The 23071-nt window shown below is 40.2% G+C and overlaps 1 protein-coding gene and 1 long non-coding RNA gene across 2 annotated transcripts; both read right to left on the bottom strand.

Moving 5' to 3' along the window:
- Positions 1-1097: 1097 nt before the first annotated feature.
- On the bottom strand, positions 1098-21604 carry LOC111611107 (Fc receptor-like protein 5). Its single transcript, XM_023346753.1, has 5 exons — positions 21567-21604; positions 4880-4938; positions 4555-4800; positions 4295-4474; positions 1098-1375 (listed from the first exon to the last, which is right to left on the bottom strand). The coding sequence occupies exons 1-5, from the start codon at positions 21602-21604 to the stop codon at positions 1308-1310; spliced, it is 591 nt and encodes a 196-aa protein (XP_023202521.1). The 3' UTR covers positions 1098-1307.
- Positions 4956-5818, bottom strand: LOC111611046. Its single transcript, XR_002753871.1, has 3 exons — positions 5523-5818; positions 5280-5315; positions 4956-5143 (listed from the first exon to the last, which is right to left on the bottom strand). It is a non-coding gene; the product is annotated as an uncharacterized LOC111611046 (long non-coding RNA).
- Positions 21605-23071: the final 1467 nt, after the last annotated feature.

Below are 23071 nucleotides of genomic sequence, written 5' to 3'. Positions count from 1 at the left end.
AGCTGCAGCTGGAGCTCAGAGGAAACCAACTGGATCTAAACCAGTCAAATCCTCCAGTCTGATCCAGGCAGAGTCACTGGGAGAACTGGAGTCCAGACCCACTGGGACTGGTCAGATATCAATGATTTATCATCAATTTATGGGTTTTATGTAAATCAGACAGAAATTAAACAACATGAGAGTTACAGCAAAACTTTCAGCTTCAATCAGTTTAAACTGAACCAGGAAATCATCTGGGTTTTTGTTTCCTTTGCTTTTCAGAATAAAGTTAAAATCATGAGAATAATTTTAAACTTTGATTTTATGAATAAAGATGATAAAAAAGGAGAAAAACTTCTGGATCATTTGAGTTATTTTATTTCAAAGATATTTTTAGACAAAATAACAGAAACAACCTGAAGGTTCTGCTTTGGTTTAACACACTGAGGGATTTTCTGCAGTTTGAACAAATTTATTCTGAGGTTTTAGTTTAGTTTTCTTCACACGCAGTAAATAAGTTTCCACTGCTGAACCACAGACAGGCAGACAGACAGACAGACAGACAGGCAGGCAGGCAGGCAGACAGACAGGCAGGCAGGCAGGCAGACAGGCAGACAGACAGACAGACAGACAGACAGGCAGGCAGGCAGGCAGACAGGCAGACAGACAGACAGACAGACAGACAGGCAGGCAGGCAGACAGACAGACAGACAGACAGACAGACAGACAGACAGACAGACAGGCAGGCAGGCAGGCAGACAGGCAGACAGACAGACAGACAGACAGACAGACAGACAGACAGACAGACAGACAGACAGACAGACAGGCAGGCAGGCAGGCAGGCAGACAGGCAGACAGACAGACAGACAGGCAGGCAGGCAGGCAGACAGACAGACAGACAGACAGACAGACAGGATCATCATGTTTGTTAGCAACAAGCTGCAGAGCTGCAGGTTCAACAGGCTGAAGCTGCAGAGAAACAATGGAGCTGCTGAGGTTTTAACATTCAGACATTTCAAATAAAAACAGTTTCTGAAAACATGAGACTGAAAACTGAGAATGAAACATTAAATACATTCATGAGGCTTACAGAGAAAAAACTCAAACATATTCAGATGGACAGGTGAACATTTTTCTGGAGTTGATTTTATTCTCCTGCATTAATTTATTGTAAGAATCATAAATCAGATTGTTCTGAATGAACAACTTTCTAATGTTTCCAGTTTATTAAAGAAAGCTCTCTGAGTAACAGAACTGATGTTTTCTTCCTGTTGTCAGTGGATCCAGTTTCACATCAACAACATTTTCTGTCTCCAGGAGTTTCAGCATCAAAGTTTTTCTTCTTCTTCTGTCATGGTGGCGTACAGAACAGTAGTGAAGCAGCGCCGCCTCAGAGCTGCAGAAGAAGAAAACATCCAATCACTGAAGCTCAATCATTTAGCTGCAGCTAAGCTAGCCTCTTTAGCAGCACTGCAGTTAGCATGGCTAATGCTAACTGGCTAGCCTGAAGCTAATTGTTGCTGCTGGTAACAGATGTTGAACTATAAAATGACTCATTGTTAAAACTTCCTGTCAGCAGAAATTTAATTATTCCATAAATATTGTAGTAATTATGGATCTGATCAGATGTTTCTGTCTCCATGTTCTGCTGAGGAAATCTGGATTCTGTCTGGATAATCTGGATTCTCTCTGGATAATCTGGATTCTCTCTGGCTAATCTGGATTCTCTCTGGCTAATCTGGATTCTCTCTGGCTAATCTGGATTCTCTCTGGCTAATCTGGATTCTCTCTGGCTAATCTGGATTCTCTCTGGCTAATCTGGATTCTCTCTGGCTAATCTGGATTCTGTCTGGTTAATGTAGATTCTGTCTGGCTAATCTGGATTCTCTCTGGCTAATCTGGATTCTTCCATCAGATATCAATGTTCCATTAATCTGATTCTCTAAGTTGCTGTCAGGAGGAACTCTGGATGTTTTCATGGCTGTTTGTCCAGTGAAGAACCACAGAGAAAATGTTGAATATTGTTGAATGTTTTCTTGTATTTGAGCCTCAACCTCTGATTTTAAAGTTAAACTTTTGTTTTTTAGTGAATAATTTTATGAGTTTCATTTACTCTGTTTCTTCCTGACATAATCTGATGCTGCAGGAAACTAAAACTCGTTGATTTCTCATCAGGCTGAACTGAGGGAGGATCTGAAAGCAGCAGAGATCAGGAACCTCTAAGATGATTCTTCACATTTTCAGACCAAAGTTTCCTCTGAACTGCAGCTTTAATGACTGAACATGGTGAATGTTGGAGAATCCACTGATCCACTGAGATCTTTACAGAGAATATTCAGCCATTGTTTTCTACACCAGCTCATTCTGCCCCCAGTGGTCATTAAGAGTAATGCAGGAAAACCTGGACAGAAACACAGAGGAGCTGAGAGAATGATGACAAGAAATAAAATGTATGGAGATACACCGACCTATTAATTATAAATTAATATGAGTTTCACTTTCTGAGGCGACTGGTAAGAAACATTTTACTGAATATTGTAATAATTGAGTTGAACTGCAGCATTATAGCAGTTTGGCTTCATCAGGAAACGTTTTCTGGTCTCTACCAGCAGCAGAAACCAAAAAGCTTCTCACCTTCATTCACCCACTGAGACGTTTCCACATCACAGTGAGAAGCAAACAGTTTGTCAGGTTTGAGTCGACAGCTAGAGACCAAACCGCAGCCTGACGCTCAGCCTGCTGCTGGCAGCTAAACAAGCTGCACATGTTTCTGAGAAACAGCCTGATCATTTATAAACCACTAAACTGCAGAGGATAAACCAGGATCAACTGGTCAAAGTCACTAAATGAACTCAGTGATTAAAAAGATTCAGACTCTGTTTATTTTACATTTACTGATGAGAAACTGAACATTTCCTGCATTTAGATTCAGGAGCTCAAACTGAAAAACTCAGATATGAAGCGATAATCTGGATATTTAAAAGAATAAAAAATAAATCTGATTATTTTAAAGTCAGTATAAACTCATCCTGTGTGTTTGTTCAGATCTCTGTCTAGTTTTATTAAACTCTTGGCTCCTTTAATCTGGTTAGATTTTTCTACACATTTCACATTTTCTTTTTCACAAAACTTTTGTAAACAATTTATTTTAAAACTAAAATCTGTGAAAATATGCAGCTTGTTTTTCACATTGAGGTATTTTTACACTATTTGATTTTCTTCCTAAAATAAAACTTCACTTGATTCTCATTTAAATTTCTGCATTTCATAATAAAGTTTAACACGTCAGATTAAATTAAAATCTGAATTCCTCCAGTAGATAGTAACTGGTTTCTGGTCCCAGTTTGTCCAACCAGAATCATTTTCTTCATTAAAACAAACCAGGAGTTTGATGAGTTTCATCTCTGATGTGAATAAAATCAGATTAATGTGTTTCAGACGACACTAATATGAAGAAACTAATTCAACATGATGTTAAACTGTATTTTAGTGACTGTTAGTCGTTCCTGCAGTGAACCTGTTGGGTCGCAGCGTTGCCATGGCAACCTGAGGCTGAAACAGGAAGCTGGACGACCTCAGAGTCTGTTAGCGCCAGTTAGCAGAAAAACCACAAACTGCTGCAAAGCATCAATACAGAGACAAACTTTAACTTTAACCTGCTGAAATAAACAACCAAACATTTACAGACTAACTGGAATAATTCATATTTCATTCAGTTTCTATCACAAACTTTTGATCATTTTATATTAGAAATAAAGTGAGAAAAATAAAACAAATCTGACAACATAAAATCACATTAGAAACAGGAATTTCATTTTGATCCAGTAGTTCAATAATTTATAGTATTTAGGTGATTAAAAGGTTTATTGATATATTAATATAACTGATTAATTCATAATAGTGACATATTTTCTCGTGATTAAAATATTTAAAATTGGAAAACTATCAACATTTATTTGTCTTGACTTTTTGCACAAACATATTTGAACATTTAATTGATCAATAAACTTTTTCTGACTAATAGAAAAACTCAGCAAACTTCAATTCTTTAGTTTTTCCAGATGAACCAAAAGATTAAAAATCAAACATTTTTATCTTGATTTGATTTGATTGATATTTTAACATCAGTGTGATTTAATCTTTTCTCTTCAACTTCCTGATTACCTGAAAATTAATTATTTATAAATTATTTTTGCTCCAGCTGAAAAATAAACTTTTGCAAATATAAAAACTGAAATGAAAATATAAAAATTTATAAAAACTCAAACCTAAAATAATTTAGAGTTAACAGCTGCAGGCATCATGTTGATCTCACCTTTAGATTTCCTGTTAATGTGACGTTGGACCAGTAGAACCAGTAGAACCAGTAGAACCAGTAGAACCAGAACAACACCAGCTGATAGAGACGAGAGACCAGAGAGGAGAAACTGGGAGGAAGATGAAGATGATGATGATGGAGGAGGAGTTGATGGGGACGATGTGGTTGATGGTTTCTCTAAAATAAAGATTTAATAAGTTATAAATTCATGTTAAAACTTAAAGTTCAGGATTTATTTAACCCTCTTGACCTCTGACCTTTGACAGAGATCCTGCTGGATGGAGACTCTCCATGACCTTTGACATTACATTTATAGAGGCCTTCATCAGAGCTGGAAACATGGAGGAGGGTCATGTGACCTGATGGTCCATCACCAATGAAGGAGCCATCTTTATAGAAAGCAGCTGGGAGGTTGTGGGTTGGATTCTTTGCTCTGCAGCTCAGAGTGACGTCATCTCCCTCCATCACAGGGAGGACAGGACTCTGCAGGATCACTGATCCACCTCAACACAGAGACAAACTACAGCATTTCATCCATTTCCACACAGCTTCAGCAACACTAACTCCACAGTCTGATCTTACCAGAGACAGAGAGCTGGATGCTGCTGCTGCTGCTGGAGGATCCAGACATGGACTCACACCAGTATAAACCAGTATCCTCTGGGAGGAGGTAGTTCATGTTACAGGTAGAACCATCAGCTTCTCCCCATCCATCTTTACACTCAGTCCTGGTTCCTCTGGTTGTGTTTCTCCTCACAGTCCATCCATCCTCACAGATCAGAGTCACTGATTCTCCTCTAAAGAACTGAGATCTGCTGGGAATCACAGTCAGACGAACTGGGAGGACTGGAAAATAAAATCATCATATCAGTTTTTAAAATGTTGCATTGTATTTAATTGTTTAAATCAGGATTTGTGTCATTTCTCTGTCTGAAACATTTTGTTGGAACATTTAAAGTTAATATTACAGAGTATAACCAACCTTCAGCCTCTGTGCAGGAAACCAAGAAGGTCAGAACTAAAGAAAAATGAACATTTTTAGTTCAAGATCTGAAACAATTTACAATCTGAAAAACTTGAATGTCAAACAGAAAATCTATAAATTTATAAATCTGCTCATTTTCTTTGATGCTCTGATTTCTGAACGTATTAAAAATAAAACCCTGAGAATCATGAAAGCCAGCAGCAGTTTGACCCAAACGGATCATAAAGTGTTTGTACTTACAGAGTGAAGCTGCTAGAGATGTTGGTCTCATCGTAGCTCTGACTGATCAGTTCAGCTTCAGTTCAGCTGCTGTTACTGAGCTGAACCCGCCTCCTTCCTCCACATCAAGGGATCAGAGCAGCAGACAAACCTTCACAGGATGAAACTCACATTTCACTCAGGAACCACCTTAATAACAGCAATGAAAAGCAGGACAGTGTTTACTATTGTTTATATTCAATACTAAATGGAAATGTGTCCAAATATCTGACATAAATGATTCACTACATTAGTACAATTGGACGAAGGATGTTGAACATGGAGACGTTGTAGAGGAGGGACAGAGGAAACCAGAGAAGGTTCCTGATGTAGATCAGTGGAGCCCAAAGTGGGTCCTGGAGGCCCGGCATCCTGCAGGTTCTGGTTCCCTTCCTGCTGGTACCAACAACCTTTCAGCAGGTCAAAGTTCATCTTAGGCCTCTAATGATCATCGTTGGATCCAGGTGAGTTAAACCAGGGAGAGACTAAAACATGCAGGATGCCGGACCTCCAGAACCTCCAGAACCTCCAGAACCTCCAGAACCTCCAGAACCTCCAGAACCCACTTTGGACCCCCTGATGTAGAGAGAGAGGAGATAAAGGAGGACAGAAGATGGAGAATGACGCCCCCTGTGGCGCCCCCTGGTGGGAGCTGCTGGAAAGAGATGTTCAGGAAGACAAAGTGAATAACAGAAAAAACCTTCATGGTTTATTATATGAACATTAATTAGGATATCAGACAAATATTAGTTTATATAAATTATTGTTGTCTATTTTCACAGAAATGCATCCATGTGCTGCATGTGTGTCAATCTGCTCATTGTGATGGACTTTTGTCAAATGGTTCCATCATTTAATTGGATTAATCCCAATTAATCAGAACGTTTATCTTTCTAAGCCTGATATGTAAATAAGCATCTTTCAGAAATGTTGTCCTGCTAAACCCCAAAGAGAAACTTACTCAACTACACATTCATACAACTAGTAGCAACTTGTTCAGTTTGGGGTTTTTAGGTCATTAGATTTTATTTTCTAGTTCTTGGATCTTCCACCCCTCACTGATGCCACCCTGGGAAACTACCCATGTAGCCCAAATCCCAAACTGCCACTGAATGCATGTTTTCTAAAAATTGTTCAATAAAATATTTTATTGTTTTAAGCCAAATAATGTCTGAAGATTCTCACTTTTCCAAGTTTTTATATTAAGGAAGATTTAAAAGAAGTTATTTTGTTTTAAGCATTAATTGATAAATGTTCTTCTCCATTCATCTCCTGTGCAGCTTGTGCGGTGAGGCCTCAGTCTCTTGTCTTCATCCAGCCAAGCTGCCGCCATAATTTGTACATGTGAAATTTTGACGTGACACATGGACTAACAATGCAACAAAGAAAAAGGAAATTCTTCACCTTTTGTTGCCGCCTGCTGTCGTTCCCAGTAAAGTGCTGCTGTTAACCAGGTAACCCTCTACAGGCTTTTAGGTCACAATCAGTTGGTCGATTAACTTCCATTACCTGATATTAACACGTTCATCTCCAGCTCAGCTCCTCTACCAGAGGCCTGGGAGCTTCAGGGTTCTTCTCAGGATCTTGGCTGTTCCTAGGACTTAACTTTTCTGGACTGAGATATCAGGTGTTTCTCCAGGTTTCTGTTGGAGCCACTTCTCCAGTGTGGGGGTCACTCTGGGGTCACTGACCCCAGAGCTCCTATGACCCAAGTCTCTGCTATTGTCTTCACCTGTTAGGGTCTATATAAGTCCGGCTCCTGCACTGCCATCATCAGTGTTTCTGTGCTGTCTGTCAGTCCGACCCTCTCTAACCATGGGAAGGATTTGATCATATCAACTCCATCCATCTGAGTAAATGAAAAAAAATGTAAATGTTGTATAGTAAATGTCGATGGTTCATCACATGCAGGGTTTTTTCCTCCCATCATTGTTCCTTCAGCTTCTTCTCTTCCAGTTTCCATTGTCTGAAACATTTACAGAGAACTTCATCCCTCTAGGCCTTCTTCCTGATGCATTTTTGGAGTTTGAATATTTCATTTTGGATTGTGGCTCTTATGCTCACTAGACCTCTGCCTCCTTCTGTGTGCTTAATGTTTAGCCCTGTATTTATATGGGATCCCTGGTCCAGTACAGGGATGCTATACTTGGGGCAGAATCCACCGTCCATGCTGAGCATTCTTTATGTCTGAATTTCAAGGTATCTGATTACCCACAAGGCATTGCTGTTGATTGTCTGGACTTTGATGTTGCCACTGAGTTTTCTTGCTGCAGGTATTTATGTGTTGCTGTTTCCTTGTCTCGTTGCCATTTGCCTGTAGAGTTCAGAGGTTCCTGTATCTTCCTCTGCTATCCCCTCTGTGTGGATCACCTTCCCTGTTTGTCACCATTTCTCCAGCCTGAATGAGGTTTTGATGCCTTTGCTGTAGATCAGATGTCTCACTCACTGTTAGCATACAGTTAGCTTACAGCTTGTAGAGAAAGTGACTGATTGTGACCACATTTCTGAGGGTCACTATTGATGATGATGTGATTATCTGGCTGAGGGGATTCAGGTCCAGGCAGAACTCCAACTCCTTGGTATATTCCACATTTGCTGGATTTTTGTGCTGCTGGCTGTCAAATGGCCTCCAGAGTTGCTGTCCAAAGCCTCATGCAGTTTACAATGAAGGCTCTCAGTGTTGCTGACCGGGTTCAGCTTTAGGCCCACCAGGATCTATGTGTGTAGGCTTTCTTGTTCAAAGGGCAAAACAAAGACATGAGTGAAGGTGGTGACATCACAGGGCCATGAAACCAGGTTGCTCAGCCTCCAGGCAGAAGTCGGATAAGATGTTGTTATCGAGGCATGTCCTTGGGAGCGTTCAGCTCCACAGCTGAACGACCAGTTAGTTTCTGGGACCAGTTAGTTTATGGGACCAGTTAGTTTATGGGACCAGTTAGTTTCTGGGACCAGTTAGTTTATGGGACCAGTTAGTTTCTGGGACCAGTTAGTTTCTGGGACCAGTTAGTTTATGGGACCAGTTAGTTTCTGGGACCAGTTAGTTTCTGAAACCAGTTAGTTCATGGGACCAGTTAGTTTCTGGGACCAGTTAGTTTATGGGACCAGTTAGTATCTGGGACCAGTTAGTTTATGGGACCAGTTAGTTTATGGGACCAGTTAGTTTCTGGGACCAGTTAGTTTATGGGACCAGTTAGTATCTGGGACCAGTTAGTTTCTGGGACCAGTTAGTTTCTGGGACCAGTTAGTTTATGGGTCCAGTTAGTTTCTGAGACCAGTTAGTTTCTGGGACCTGTTAGTTTCTGGTACCAGTTAGTTTCTGGGACCAGTTAGTTTATGGGTCCAGTTAGTTTCTGGGACCAGTTAGTTTATGGGTCCAGTTAGTTTCTGGGACCAGTTAGTTTCTGGGACCAGTTGGTTTCTGGGACCAGTTAGTTTATGGGTCCAGTTAGTTTATGGGACCAGTTGGTTTCTGGGACCAGTTAGTTTCTGGGTCCAGTTAGTTTCTGAGACCAGTTAGTTTCTGGGACCAGTTAGTTTCTGGGACCAGTTAGTTTCTGGGACCAGTTAGTTTCTGGGACCAGTTAGTGCTGGTTCCCAGTAAACAGACTAGATCATCACAATCAGTGACACCAGGACTTGAACCGTCTAGTAAAGCCTGTTGAACCTTAAAGACATTGAGACGGTTCTGGTTCTGGTTCTGGTTCTGGTGGTTCCTCCTCCAGGGCCCTTTGCTCTCTTTGTTTGATCCAAACCCTTAAAAATATAAAACATATCAGATTTTCTAGTGAAACTGACTTTTCTAATCAGGATGATGTTTGTTGCTGTGTTAGAATCAGTAGAAGGATTTTATTACTGATTAGATTTTTAGTTAATTTGTTTTGAAGCTGTTCTCTGATCAGTTTTCAGTTTAGCCTCAGTGTTAATTTATCCTCATTCAGCCATTTTCTGTGTTGTTGTTACAGAGTTCACTAATTTAATCCATTGTTATAAATCCAATTTATTAATAAATGTCCTGCCACCTTATTAATGGATATTGATTTTTAAACAAGATAATAGATTTTTAAAAAACTTTACAAGAAAAAAGCAAAACAAAACAAACAAGTTGAAATAATGAACATTGTTAGTCATAAACTTCATTTTTTCTGCTATGATAAAGTTTAAGAAAATAAAATCTGTGTAGATCAGCCCTTCAGGTTGACCAATAGAAAAGCTGCTAGCAGCAGGTTATACAAGGATTGTGTTACCATGGCGATATATTGAAAATGTAGCTTTTCATTTTGAACAGGAAATCCAGGATTTTCCTCAAACTCAGAGTTTTTCCATCACCACCTTCTTTCTGACGTTTTCTAGAGATGTTTTAGTTAAGAGTCTAGAAATCAGCTGGTCTGAGGTCAGATGATGATCTGCTGTCATTTTCTACCTGGACATCAAACTAACACCTGGTTCTGTTCTGCAGGTGAACCTGATGGAGGGAACCGAGACGGACCTGCTTGGTGGATTGGTCCGGTGGTTGGTCCGGTGGTAGCTTCAGTTATTTTAGTTATTTTTGTTGTTTTTGTTTATTTGATCTGTAAAAAACATTCAGGTTTGAGTCCAAAGTCAAAGCAGAGATCTGAAGAACCACTTCAAGCTGAGCCGCCTTTAACGGATCAGAACCGACCAGCTGGGCAGTGAGTCCAGTCTGATCTGAAGGATGATGGATCCAGAACCTTCATCATGAATCAGACTGACTGTTTTCATCGGAACCAAACAGAGGAAACCCAAACTGGTATCAGCTGGTCCTGTCCTTCACCAGAACCAAACCAGGCCGTTACAGAACCGTTACAGAACCAAACCAGGCCGTTACAGAACCGTTACAGAACCGTTACAGAACCATTACAGAACTGTTAGGTGAAATGTATATGTATTATCATATATTTGTTGTTTCATTTATAACAATAGTGTTACTTATATGATGTTCCGTCTTATATGCCTTTATTGTTTTCTTTTCCTTCAGCATAAAAATGTTTCTGTATTGTTTGATTTACTTTATCTCCATCTTCACAAGAGGGCCTCCCTGAAGAGAAGCAGTGATAACCGTGCTCACAGGGTTTATTGCTCAGCAGGACTTCTTCTTCCTTTGAACGGTTAGATAGCTGTAGAACCGTCGCCTTGAAGATATACGACCTGTTCTGTTTTTACTCTGTGTTTTAATGCAAGATAACATGTGTTTAGTTAGTGATTGTCATTAGCACTGCAACTAAGTAATGAAGTGTTCTGTCCCCACCCCTTAGAGTTGCAGTGCTCTCTGTGATAGGGACTCTGAAAGTAATAAAAAGAGAGGAGCGGACAAATGTGTTTCAGAGCGGTTGGAGATTTGTAACTGTAAACACATCTCTGTCCGTTCTCCTCGCGAGATCAAAAGAATCTAACTCTCTTGTCTTTTCTGTGTTTGTTCAATTTGTCTTTAATAGGTGTCAAACCTGACAAGAACCATTACAAAACCGTTGTTCCAGAACCCGTCCAAACTGGACTGAATGCTTCATTATTACAGAAACTGAATGAAGCTGCAGGTTGGTGTCAGGATCTGCTGACAGTTTGTGACTTTTAGACGTTTCTTCTGGATTTAAAATGTTTTTATTTTATATTTCTGTTTTTATTTTATGCATTTATTCAGGATGGATCTCACTTAGAAACTAAAACTCATTTTCACAAGAAACTTGTTCCAACCTCATATACAGTCATATTCAATAACCTGGAATATTATTGAAAAGTTCATTTTTTCAGAAACTCAATTCAAAAAGTGAAACAGAAACAGATTAAACTGATTAATGTTTATTTTTATTAATTGTGATTTTTCTGCTTAATGAAAACACATTGAATATTAATATTAATCAGACCAATAAATAACTTTTAATGCAGAAATGTGAATTTTCTAAATATACTTTTAATCTGACAAAAAGTTTCATCTGCACATTTATTCTGTCTTATTAAATATGACTGTTTTATATTTGTTCATAAACTAAACTGTTTGTGTTAAATGTTCCTCCTGGAAGCATCTAAATCATTTCATTTATTACTTTTCTGATATTTCTGGTATTTATGCATCATTTCTCCAGTCAAAACATTTCACTGTTTCCACTGGTTCCACTGGTTTTACTGGTTTTACTGGTTCCACTGGTTCAGTGTCTGGTCCTGCTGCTGTTACTTAAAGCTGCATGTTTGTTGCTTCAGTCTCATCTCAGAGTTTTCATGTCTTTAGTAACGGCTGGTTTCATTCCTGTCTGGCAGAGATAATGTTCATGGTTCTGGAGTCGGAACAATAAACTCATAAATTCTCCGTTTGGATCTTTATTGTAATAACTTGTAAAATAAATGCTGGCAGATTGTTGAACCATCTGAGGTCAGCAGGTCAACCAACATGTTCAGGAAGCAGAAACCAGTTCAGATGATGTTCAGCTCGTTCACATCAGTCCTGAATATTAAAAACATAAAACTCAAACTTACCGTCCTTTAAATCGTCGTTTTGTTTAGAAATGTTTCTTCTTTGCAGAAATTCTGGATTTTCTTCAATATCTTCAAAATGTTTCCATGCAAAACGTTTCAGAAAAGTTTGACACAAGTTTTTTGTTCGATTTGATGAAAGTGGGAGAGAAGCTGCTTGGTTCACCAGGGTCAACCTCTGGCTGACCTTTGACCTTTAAACTTTCATTTATAACTTCAGCCCAAAATCAGCTCAGGTTTAATCATTTCTGGTCAGACCAGATTGTTTTAAAATCAAAAATTACACAAATTGTTTCATAACTGTCACTTTATTATCAAAGTTAAGTTGATTTTTAATTAAAATATTTGAGCATTTTCCCCAAAGTAATAATGCATTAGAGCCTTTTAGATTTGAGAGCTTCAATTATTGAGGAATTTAAAGGTGCCTAAACTCATAGAGTATATTAATAAAGGTTAAATAAGACTTTGAACTCCATCTGCTCATAGTCAAAACGAGAAGAGATTTTAATGCACATCTGCGGAACTAAACATCACATACACATCGTTACAGTGGTCCCAAAATCTCTTGCCTTCTACTTCTGGTATTAGTTTCTTATAGGGTCTGAGCTCTACTGGTGTGTATTGGAAAGCCTCGACCAATGGCGTTGCTTTCCTCCATTTACGTAGTTCATTTGGCTCCTTCTTACACTGGATGTGCATCGGAAGTTCCTTGGAAACATTCAGACCTATTGACCTCCAACATCTGCTCCATTTCAAAGGTGCAAAACAAGCCAATTATTATTCTTATCTATCCAAACAGTTTATTTCCGAGACATTCTTTCCGTCTCACTTCGGCTTTGCACGCCAAGGGAAGCCTGGAGCCAGGTCAATTTGACCTTCTATGGCGCGCGATTTCCTCAGTGCAAAACACTCCATAAAGAGTATTTCCACTCTTACATAATTCCAATCCATTTGACACAATACATTTCTTTTAGGTTAAAACATATCTTAGTGCGCAACCGACCAACAAACATAATTTTTAACTATTAATATAATTATATTCCTCTACACAATGTGCTCTCGATTTCCTGTGGATTCACTAAGTTGTTCTAATTCCACGATGTTCATCTCCAGATCCCTGATAGATCCGGTAATGTCACGGGTGACATTGAGAGTGTGCTGCTGACTCAGCAGTTTTATCTGAACTTTCCCATGGTCCCACCACTGTCTCAGACAAGTAAAATCAGCCTTTCTCTGTCTAAAACCAGTCCAAAAATAACCTAAAATCTCCTTAAAACCCTGATCATAAGTTAAAGCTGAGTTAAAATGCCAGTAAGCGTTTCTAGGTAAAATGTTTCTGATAAAAACACCACCTAAAAGCAACGAGTGATCGGTAAAAGCCACCGGTAAAATCTGGCATGTTTTAAACACGTTAAAATGGTGTTTAAAACAATAAAACCGATCAAGTCGAGCTAAAGAGATTCGGTTTTCCTTAATGTGGGACCATGTGTACTGCCTGGAGCCTGCATGCATCTTCCTCCATACGTCCACCAGGCCGTGGGACGAGACCAGCTGACCCAGAGCATGTTGGGCCGCTGGATGCGGCTCTGCATGATTACGATCTAAAAACTCGTTTTCTGTACAATTAAAATCCCCGCCTATAAAAACATAATCCTCAGACCCACAATCACCCAACCTTTCCCCAATTTGTTCAAAAAAACGCTTTTTCTCTGCATTGGTAATGGGAGCATAAATATTAATAAAAACCAGACTAAAATTATCAAACTTTGCTTTAACTAAAAGACACCTCCCTTGAACGACATGCTCTACTTCTGTGGAGGTCGGGGTGAAAGCCTTAGAGAACAGAAAGCCCACCCTGCACTCTGGGAGGCACCGTGGCTTAAAATGACCCCCCCCTCCACTCTCTGCCCCAGTCTGTTTCAATTAAATGATCGCTATGAGTTTCCTGTAAATAAATAACATCGATTTTCTTTTGGTTCAGTGTTTGGTAAATCAAAGCCCGTTTCTCAGCCTCCCTCGCCCCGTTAAGATTCAAAGATGCTATTTTAAAAGAATCCATGTTGAGTAAGAAGCTAAAACCAACACACAAAAAGACTATAAAAAATAATAATAATAAAAATACTAAAAAATCACTGTGCATCATGTTTACTCAAAAAAGTTTTCTCGCTTTTGACATTGCTTTCTTTAATCTAAATATTTCTGTCTTTTCAAAACCTGATACCTCATTGTTCCTAATGTGATGTCTCGCAGAGGAGTAAAAGATTCTCAGATCTGGAAAATAACTTTCTATCTTTAGTCCTTTCAGCCCTTTAGTTTGTTTTAAAAACGTTCTGTAAGACTCAGCAGGGTATCTTGGTTCTTTACCACTTGTTTGAGTCATTGACGCCTCGCTGGTGTCAGAGAACCAGCTCTCAGCGTCGCTGCTGTCCGACACCTCCCTCCTCTCTGCAGCCAGCTTGCTGACCTGCCTGCTGGCCTGCACAGCAGCCACCACATTCCTCCTTTTGCTTCGCCTCTTTACCGGAGCAGAAGCCTCCATTCCATCACTTCCTCTGTCTCTCCCTCCAATCCAATTCCCAAAACCGACTCTACACTGTTCCTCCTTTCATTCTGTCCTCCTACCTCCACCTCACCTGTCCCTCCCTGGTCCCCACACTAAATGCTCCTCACTGTCCTTCACCTCCTCCTGTCCTCCCTGCACACCGACATTCTCTCCCTCTACACCTTCACCATCACCACCACTCACCCCTTCACCACACACCACCGTGCCCCCGTCCTTTCTCACACACACACTCGTCTCACTGTCCACTACCGACACCTCCTCAACCAAACCATCTTCAGGCTCTTCCTCAGCGGGCACCTCCGCAGCGGCAGCGGGCTCTTCCGCATTCGCCACCGCGGGTTCCTCCGCCGCTCCAGCCTCACTAGGTGGGTCCCCCACCTGCTTATCAGCAGCGGGTTGCTGCTTCGCCGAGGCCGGCAGGGCCGGCCCGGCCCTGTCGGGACACATTTTTACCATATGGCCCTCTGACCACAACCAAAGCACTTCATATTAGAAGACGTGGCAAACAACATATAATCAAAGTCGTCTATCTTCACATGAAATCGTAGATTCAGCTCCTCATCTTTACGATTTAAAATCATAAATAATTGTCTTCTATGAGAGACAGCATGTCTCAGGAGAGGTGATTTGCACCCCGTCGGAACTTTTCTAAGTGTTGACACCACCTTACCGTGCCTTGACAGCTCTTTAATCAAGAAGTCGTCGCTGATGAACGGTGGCACATTTGACAACGTCACTTTAGTCGCTGGCAGTGTTAGTGGCGACTAGTGATGTTACGTGATGTGCCGAGGCTTCGAGGCATGTGTCGAGTAATGGAGGGGGCGTTTCCGTAAAGCGCGTATCGAGGCTTGCTTCATTTAGGGGAGGAGCCGAAAACGATGACGTCCGAAGCCTCGCTGCCCGGCTGTACCACGTGACTGCTTCGGGAAGTGGCTCAGAGTTTGGCGCGGAGTTTGACAGCTTTAGAAACCCCACAGGCTCCATTCAAAATGTGGGTTGTAGGCGAGTTGCGGTCAGTTGAGAGAGTGGATAGAGTTTTGATAGTTTGGATAGCAGAGTTTGGATAGTGGTTATTTAGTTTGAGACAGTTAGTTTGGTGTTTGGAGAGTTTAGGAGAGAGAGAGAGAGAGAGAGAGAGAGAGAGAGAGAGAGAGAGAGAGAGAGAGAGAGAGAGAGAGAGAGAGAGAGAGAGAGAGATAGATAGATAGATAGATAGATAGATAGATAGATAGATAGATAGATAGATAGATAGATAGATAGATAGATAGATAGATAGATAGATAGATAGATAGATAGATAGATTTAGGAGCGCTAGGATAGGAGTAGGATGGAGCCGGCGAGAAAGAGGAGGATTTCCCCTATGTGGGAACATTTTGATTTGATAAGCCCTAACAAGGTAAGGTGAACTGAACATTTGCAGATGCATTACGTTTGCTTATGAGGAACTGTATTTTTCACTGTTTCTTATTTTCTGTAAAGGTGAGGTGTTTATTGTGCTCCAAGGAGTTGGGGTACAATAATAACACCTCATCCATGTAGTGTCAAAAAAGAGAAATCGTTTGAAACCAAAAACTGTGGAGAAATTGTTGTTTCTTAATAAAAATGCATGAAATCATCCAAGTTACACAGCATTAGCCTATTCACTACCCCCTCCCTAGTTCCACAGGCACTTTCACTGTCCTCTGCCTGATTAAGCCCAGGCCATTTTTCTAGAGTTATAGAAAAACATTATTACACAACATGCCATATCACATGACACTACTATTTTGGGAATAATTACACACAGAGAATACATTCAAACAATATTTTATTATACACATATGTGTATACATAATTTATGTAGACAAATGATTTCGTCCTACACCTTTTGTGACGTCATTCCCAAGAGCCATAATAGACAAAAATTCAATGCATCACATGTGTTAAGATACAGCTGGCTGTGATTATACACCTGGCCAGTAGGTGGTTTCGTGTGCACATGAAGCTTCAAGAAATGAACCCTTTCTGAACCAGTTGGCTCAAGTGGTTCAATGCCTCATGAGGCTTCATCTCACCATCACTAGTGGTGACACTTGCAAAAACAAACCCTTCACAGCAACGCCCACCTCCACCAACTGTTGAGCCTGTTCAACTTTCTCAACAAACAACACCACCGCTCCATTCATTCGTGCTGCCGACCTAATATTTCCGTGCCCAATCACCTCACCCACAGCCAAACAAACTTCCTCCACGCTGCACGGAGAACCAGCACCCACCTTGATGCCGTTCTTCCGTGTCAGCGTGGAGAAAGACCCACCACCAACAACCACCATGGCGTCCTCAGACGCCGGCCTGAGGGCCACACCCGAACCCACAAAAACCCCTTAAAACGTGACGAAACTAACACGAATTTACAGATAAACAAGTAACACAAACACCCAGTGAAAAAACAGTGAGAAAAAACAAAGATAGAAAGTATACAATCACTCGCTCTTCTTCCGCTCTTCCTCAAACACCCTCCTCTCACATGAAGAAGAAGAAGAAGAGCAAAGCTTCTTCTGCAAGCAGGAAATCCCAAGATCTTCTGTCAGCAGATTGTTCTTGGTTCTGGATTGGAGGTTTCCCTGTGAAAGACTACATATCTGATCCACTAGAACAAACTGATCTGCTTCCTCTTCAGGTTTTATCCTTCTCTGTTCAGGCTGCAGTTGATGGAAAACCTCTTAGTTTCACTGAAACTACTTTAGTTTTACTCCTTTTTTGTTTTTCAGAAAATGATATTTTTCCTTTCCTGTAATTTGCTACCATCTCTATTAAAACTGTGGAGAAAATAAAAAGTTAAGATTCTTTATGAGGTGCGTGCCATGGTGGCGTAGCGGTTAGCGCAACCCATCTTTGGAGGCCTTGAGTCTGCGACGCGGCCGTCGCGGGTTCAACTCCCAGACCCGACGACATTTGCTGCATGTCTTCCCCGTTTCCTGTCAGCCTGCTGTCACATAAGGGAAACTAGAGCCCACAAAAGACCCTGGAGGGGTTAAAAATAAAAAGATTCTTTATGAGAAACTGAGAATGTTTCCAGCTGCAGTACCAGAGTCAGCCAGCAGGGCGCACACCATGACTCTCCAATAGTTTCTGTTTGTTTCTGAGCTTTTTATTATAATCTGGCTGATTGTGGAAGAATTAAACACATTAAATAAAATAAAGATAATACTTTGTTTATTTCAATCCCATCAAGCAGCAGGTTTATTGATGGATTATTGATCCTCTGGTTGATCAGACATGATGTCTTTAACTCACTGATGGTTGATGGTGAAAACATGAAGGACTCTTAAAGCTGCAGCTGGAGCTCAGAGGAAACCAACTGGATCTAAACCAGTCAAATCCTCCAGTCTGATCCAGGCAGAGTCACTGGGAGAACTGGAGTCCAGACCCACTGGGACTGGTCAGATATCAATGATTCATCATCAATTTATGGGTTTTATGTAAATCAGACAGAAATTAAACAACATGAGAGTTACAGCAAAACTTTCAGCTTCAATCAGTTTAAACTGAACCAGGAAATCATCTGGGTTTTTGTTTCCTTTGCTTTTCAGAATAAAGTTAAAATCATGAGAATAATTTTAAACTTTGATTTTATGAATAAAGATGATAAAAAAGGAGAAAAACTTCTGGATCATTTGAGTTATTTTATTTCAAAGATATTTTTAGACAAAATAACAGAAACAACCTGAAGGTTCTGCTTTGGTTTAACACACTGAGGGATTTTCTGCAGTTTGAACAAATTTATTCTGAGGTTTTAGTTTAGTTTTCTTCACACGCAGTAAATAAGTTTCCACTGCTGAACCACAGACAGGCAGACAGACAGACAGACAGACAGGCAGGCAGGCAGACAGACAGGCAGGCAGGCAGGCAGACAGACAGGCAGGCAGGCAGGCAGACAGGCAGACAGACAGACAGACAGACAGGCAGGCAGGCAGGCAGGCAGGCAGGCAGACAGGCAGACAGACAGACAGACAGACAGGCAGGCAGGCAGACAGACAGACAGACAGACAGACAGACAGACAGACAGGATCATCATGTTTGTTAGCAACAAGCTGCAGAGCTGCAGGTTCAACAGGCTGAAGCTGCAGAGAAACAATGGAGCTGCTGAGGTTTTAACATTCAGACATTTCAAATAAAAACAGTTTCTGAAAACATGAGACTGAAAACTGAGAATGAAACATTAAATACATTCATGAGGCTTACAGAGAAAAAACTCAAACATATTCAGATGGACAGGTGAACATTTTTCTGGAGTTGATTTTATTCTCCTGCATTAATTTATTGTAAGAATCATAAATCAGATTGTTCTGAATGAACAACTTTCTAATGTTTCCAGTTTATTAAAGAAAGCTCTCTGAGTAACAGAACTGATGTTTTCTTCCTGTTGTCAGTGGATCCAGTTTCACATCAACAACATTTTCTGTCTCCAGGAGTTTCAGCATCAAAGTTTTTCTTCTTCTTCTGTCATGGTGGCGTACAGAACAGTAGTGAAGCAGCGCCGCCTCAGAGCTGCAGAAGAAGAAAACATCCAATCACTGAAGCTCAATCATTTAGCTGCAGCTAAGCTAGCCTGGCTAATGCTAACTGACTAGCCTGAAGCTAACTGTTGCTGCTGGTAACAGATGTTGAACTATAAAATGACTCATTGTTAAAACTTCCTGTCAGCAGAAATTTAATTATTCCATAAATATTGTAGTAATTATGGATCTGATCAGATGTTTCTGTCTCCATGTTCTGCTGAGGAAATCTGGATTCTGTCTGGATAATCTGGATTCTATCTGGATAATCTGGATTCTCTCTGGCTAATCTGGATTCTCTCTGGCTAATCTGGATTCTCTCTGACTAATCTGGATTCTCTCTGACTAATCTGGATTCTCTCTGACTAATCTGGATTCTCTCTGGCTAATCTGGATTCTCTCTAGCTAATCTGGATTCTCTCTGGCTAATCTGGATTCTCTCTGGCTAATCTGGATTCTCTCTGGTTAATCTGGATTCTCTCTGGTTAATCTGGATTCTCTCTGGCTAATCTGGATTCTCTCTGGCTAATCTGGATTCTCTCTGGCTAATCTGGATTCTCTCTGGTTAATCTGGATTCTCTCTGGTTAATCTGGATTCTCTCTAGCTAATCTGGATTCTCTTTAATCTGGTTAGATTTTTCTACACATTTCACATTTTCTTTTCCACAAAACTTTTGTAAACAATTTATTTTAAAACTAAAATCTATGAAAATATGCAGCTTGTTTTTCACATTGAGGTATTTTTACACTATTTGATTTTCTTCAAGTTTAACACGTCAGATTAAATTAAAATCTGAATTCCTCCAGTAGATAGTAACTGGTTTCTGGTCCCAGTTTGTCCAACCAGAATCATTTTCTTCATTAAAACAAACCAGGAGTTTGATGAGTTTCATCTCTGATGTGAATAAAATCAGATTAATGTGTTTCAGACGACACTAATATGAAGAAACTAATTCAACATGATGTTAAACTGTATTTTAGTGACTGTTAGTCGTTCCTGCAGTGAACCTGTTGGGTCGCAGCGTTGCCATGGCAACCTGAGGCTGAAACAGGAAGCTGGACGACCTCAGAGTCTGTTAGCGCCAGTTAGCAGAAAAACCACAAACTGCTGCAAAGCATCAATACAGAGACAAACTTTAACTTTAACCTGCTGAAATAAACAACCAAACATTTACAGACTAACTGGAATAATTCATATTTCATTCAGTTTCTATCACAAACTTTTGATCATTTTATATTAGAAATAAAGAGAGAAAAATAAAAAACAAATCTGACAACATAAAATCACATTAGAAACAGGAATTTCATTTTGATCCATAGTTCAATAATTTATAGTATTTAGGTGATTAAAAGGTTTATTGATATATTAATATAACTGATTAATTCATAATAGTGACATATTTTCTTGCGATTAAAATATTTAAAATTGGAAAACTATCAACATTTATTTGTCTTGACTTTTTGCACAAACATATTTGAACATTTAATTGATTAATAAACTTTTTCTGACTAATAGAAAAACTCAGCAAACTTCAATTCTTTAGTTTTTCCAGATGAACCAAAAGATTAAAAATCAAACATTTTTATCTTTATTTGATTTGATTGATATTTTAACATCAGTGTGATTTAATCTTTTCTCTTCAACTTCCTGATTACCTGAAAATTAATTATTTATAAATTATTTTTGCTCCAGCTGAAAAATAAACTTTTGCAAATATAAAAACTGAAATGAAAATATAAAAATTTATAAAAACTCAGACCTAAAATAATTTAGAGTTAACAGCTGCAGGCATCATGTTGATCTGACCTTTAGATTTTCTGTTAATGTGACGTTGGACCAGTAGAACCAGTAGAACCAGTAGAACCAGAACAACACCAGCTGATAGAGACGAGAGACCAGAGAGGAGAAACTGGGAGGAAGATGAAGAGGATGATGATGGAGGAGGAGTTGATGGGGACGATGTGGTTGATGGTTTCTCTGAAATAAAGATTTAATAAGTTATAAATTCATGTTAAAACTTAAAGTTCAGGATTTATTTAACCCTCTTGACCTCTGACCTTTGACAGAGATCCTGCTGGACGGAGACTCTCCATGACCTTTGACACTACATTTATAGAGGCCTTCATCAGAGCTGGAAACATGGAGGAGGGTCATGTGACCTGATGGTCCATCACCAATGAAGGAGCCATCTTTATAGAAAGCAGCTGGGAGGTTGTGGGTTGGATTCTTTGCTCTGCAGCTCAGAGTGACGTCATCTCCCTCCATCACAGGGAGGACAGGACTCTGCAGGATCACTGATCCACCTCAACACAGAGACAAACTACAGCATTTCATCCATTTCCACACAGCTTCAGCAACACTAACTCCACAGTCTGATCTTACCAGAGACAGAGAGCTGGATGCTGCTGCTGCTGCTGGAGGATCCAGACATGGACTCACACCAGTACAGACCAGTATCATGTTCAAACAAGTAGTCCATGTTACAGGTAGAACCATTTAATTTCCCCCATCCTTCACATCTCTTCCTGGTTCCTCTGGTCGTGTTTCTCCTAACAGTCCATCCATCCTCACAGATCAGAGTCACTGATTCATATTCAAAGAACTGAGATCTGCTGGGACTCACAGTCAGATCAGCTGGAGAGACAAAATGACATAATTAATTATGATTTCAGTTGCAGAAACAAAACATCTGAAATTAATAAATTTTTAAATAACATTTGAAAATGTAAAAAAAGTTTACAAGAGATTTTTACCAACCTTTGACCGCAGTAGAGCTCAGCAATGAGGCCAGAACTAAAGAAAAAATTAATATTTAGATCAAAAACTGAAACTCTTTAAAGTGTGACTAGCTTGGGAGACAATGAGAATAATTATAAATTTAAAAAACCTCTGATTTCCTTTAAAATTTTATTTTTTCCATTTTTTTCTCCGAAGAGTTTTTGCGGCGCTAGTGGCTCGTATTTTTTCTACAGTAGGCAGACAGGAAGGAGGGTGAGGAGACATGCAGCAAAGGTTGTCGGGACCGGGAATCAAACCCGCGACGTCCGCCTCGAGGACTAAGGCCTCCAAACGTGGGGCGTGCTAACCCCCTGCGCCACCACAGCACGCTCCTTCCTTTTAAATTTTGACTCTGAACTCAAAATAAAACCCTGAGAATCATGAAAGCCAGCAGCAGTTTGACCCAAACGGATCATAAAGTGTTTGTACTTACAGAGTGAAGCTGCTAGAGATGTTGGTCTCATCGTAGCTCTGACTGATCAGTTCAGCTTCAGTTCAGCTGCTGTTACTGAGCTGAACCCGCCTCCTTCCTCCACATCAAGGGATCAGAGCAGCAGACAAACCTTCACAGGATGAAACTCACATTTCACTCAGGAACCACCTTAATAACAGCAATGAAAAGCAGGACAGTGTTTACTATTGTTTATATTCAATACTAAATGGAAATGTGTCCAAATATCTGACATAAATGATTCACTACATTAGTACAATTGGACGAAGGATGTTGAACATGGAGACGTTGTAGAGGAGGGACAGAGGAAACCAGAGAAGGTTCCTGATGTAGATCAGTGGAGCCCAAAGTGGGTCCTGGAGGCCCGGCATCCTGCAGGTTCTGGTTCCCTCCCTGCTGGTACCAACAACCTTTCAGCAGGTCAAAGTTCATCTTAGGCCTCTAATGATCATCGTTGGATCCAGGTGAGTTAAACCAGGGAGAGACTAAAACATGCAGGATGCCGGACCTCCAGAACCTCCAGAACCTCCAGAACCTCCAGAACCCACTTTGGACCCCCTGATGTAGAGAGAGAGGAGATAAAGGAGGACAGAAGATGGAGAAAGAGGATCTGCTGTGGCGCCCCCTGGTGGGAGCTGCTGGAAAGAGATGTTCAGGAAGACAAAGTGAATAACAGAAAAAAACCTTCATGGTTTATTATATGAACATTAATTAGGA

The sequence above is a fragment of the Xiphophorus maculatus genome, chromosome 14 (genome assembly GCF_002775205.1).
Source record: "Xiphophorus maculatus strain JP 163 A chromosome 14, X_maculatus-5.0-male, whole genome shotgun sequence".
Classification (NCBI taxonomy): Eukaryota; Metazoa; Chordata; class Actinopteri; order Cyprinodontiformes; family Poeciliidae; genus Xiphophorus; species Xiphophorus maculatus.
This window is presented reverse-complemented; position numbering and strand designations above follow the sequence as displayed.

Coding starts and splice junctions, on each gene's coding strand:
- LOC111611107 (XM_023346753.1), bottom strand. CDS start 21,604: ATGGACTACTTGTTTGAACATGATACTGGTCTGTACTG. Junction 4,801..4,879: donor CATCCAGCTCTCTGTCTCTG/GTAAGATCAGAC, acceptor CTCTGTGTTGAG/GTGGATCAGTGATCCTGCAG. Junction 4,475..4,554: donor CAGCAGGATCTCTGTCAAAG/GTCAGAGGTCAA, acceptor TCTTTATTTTAG/AGAAACCATCAACCACATCG.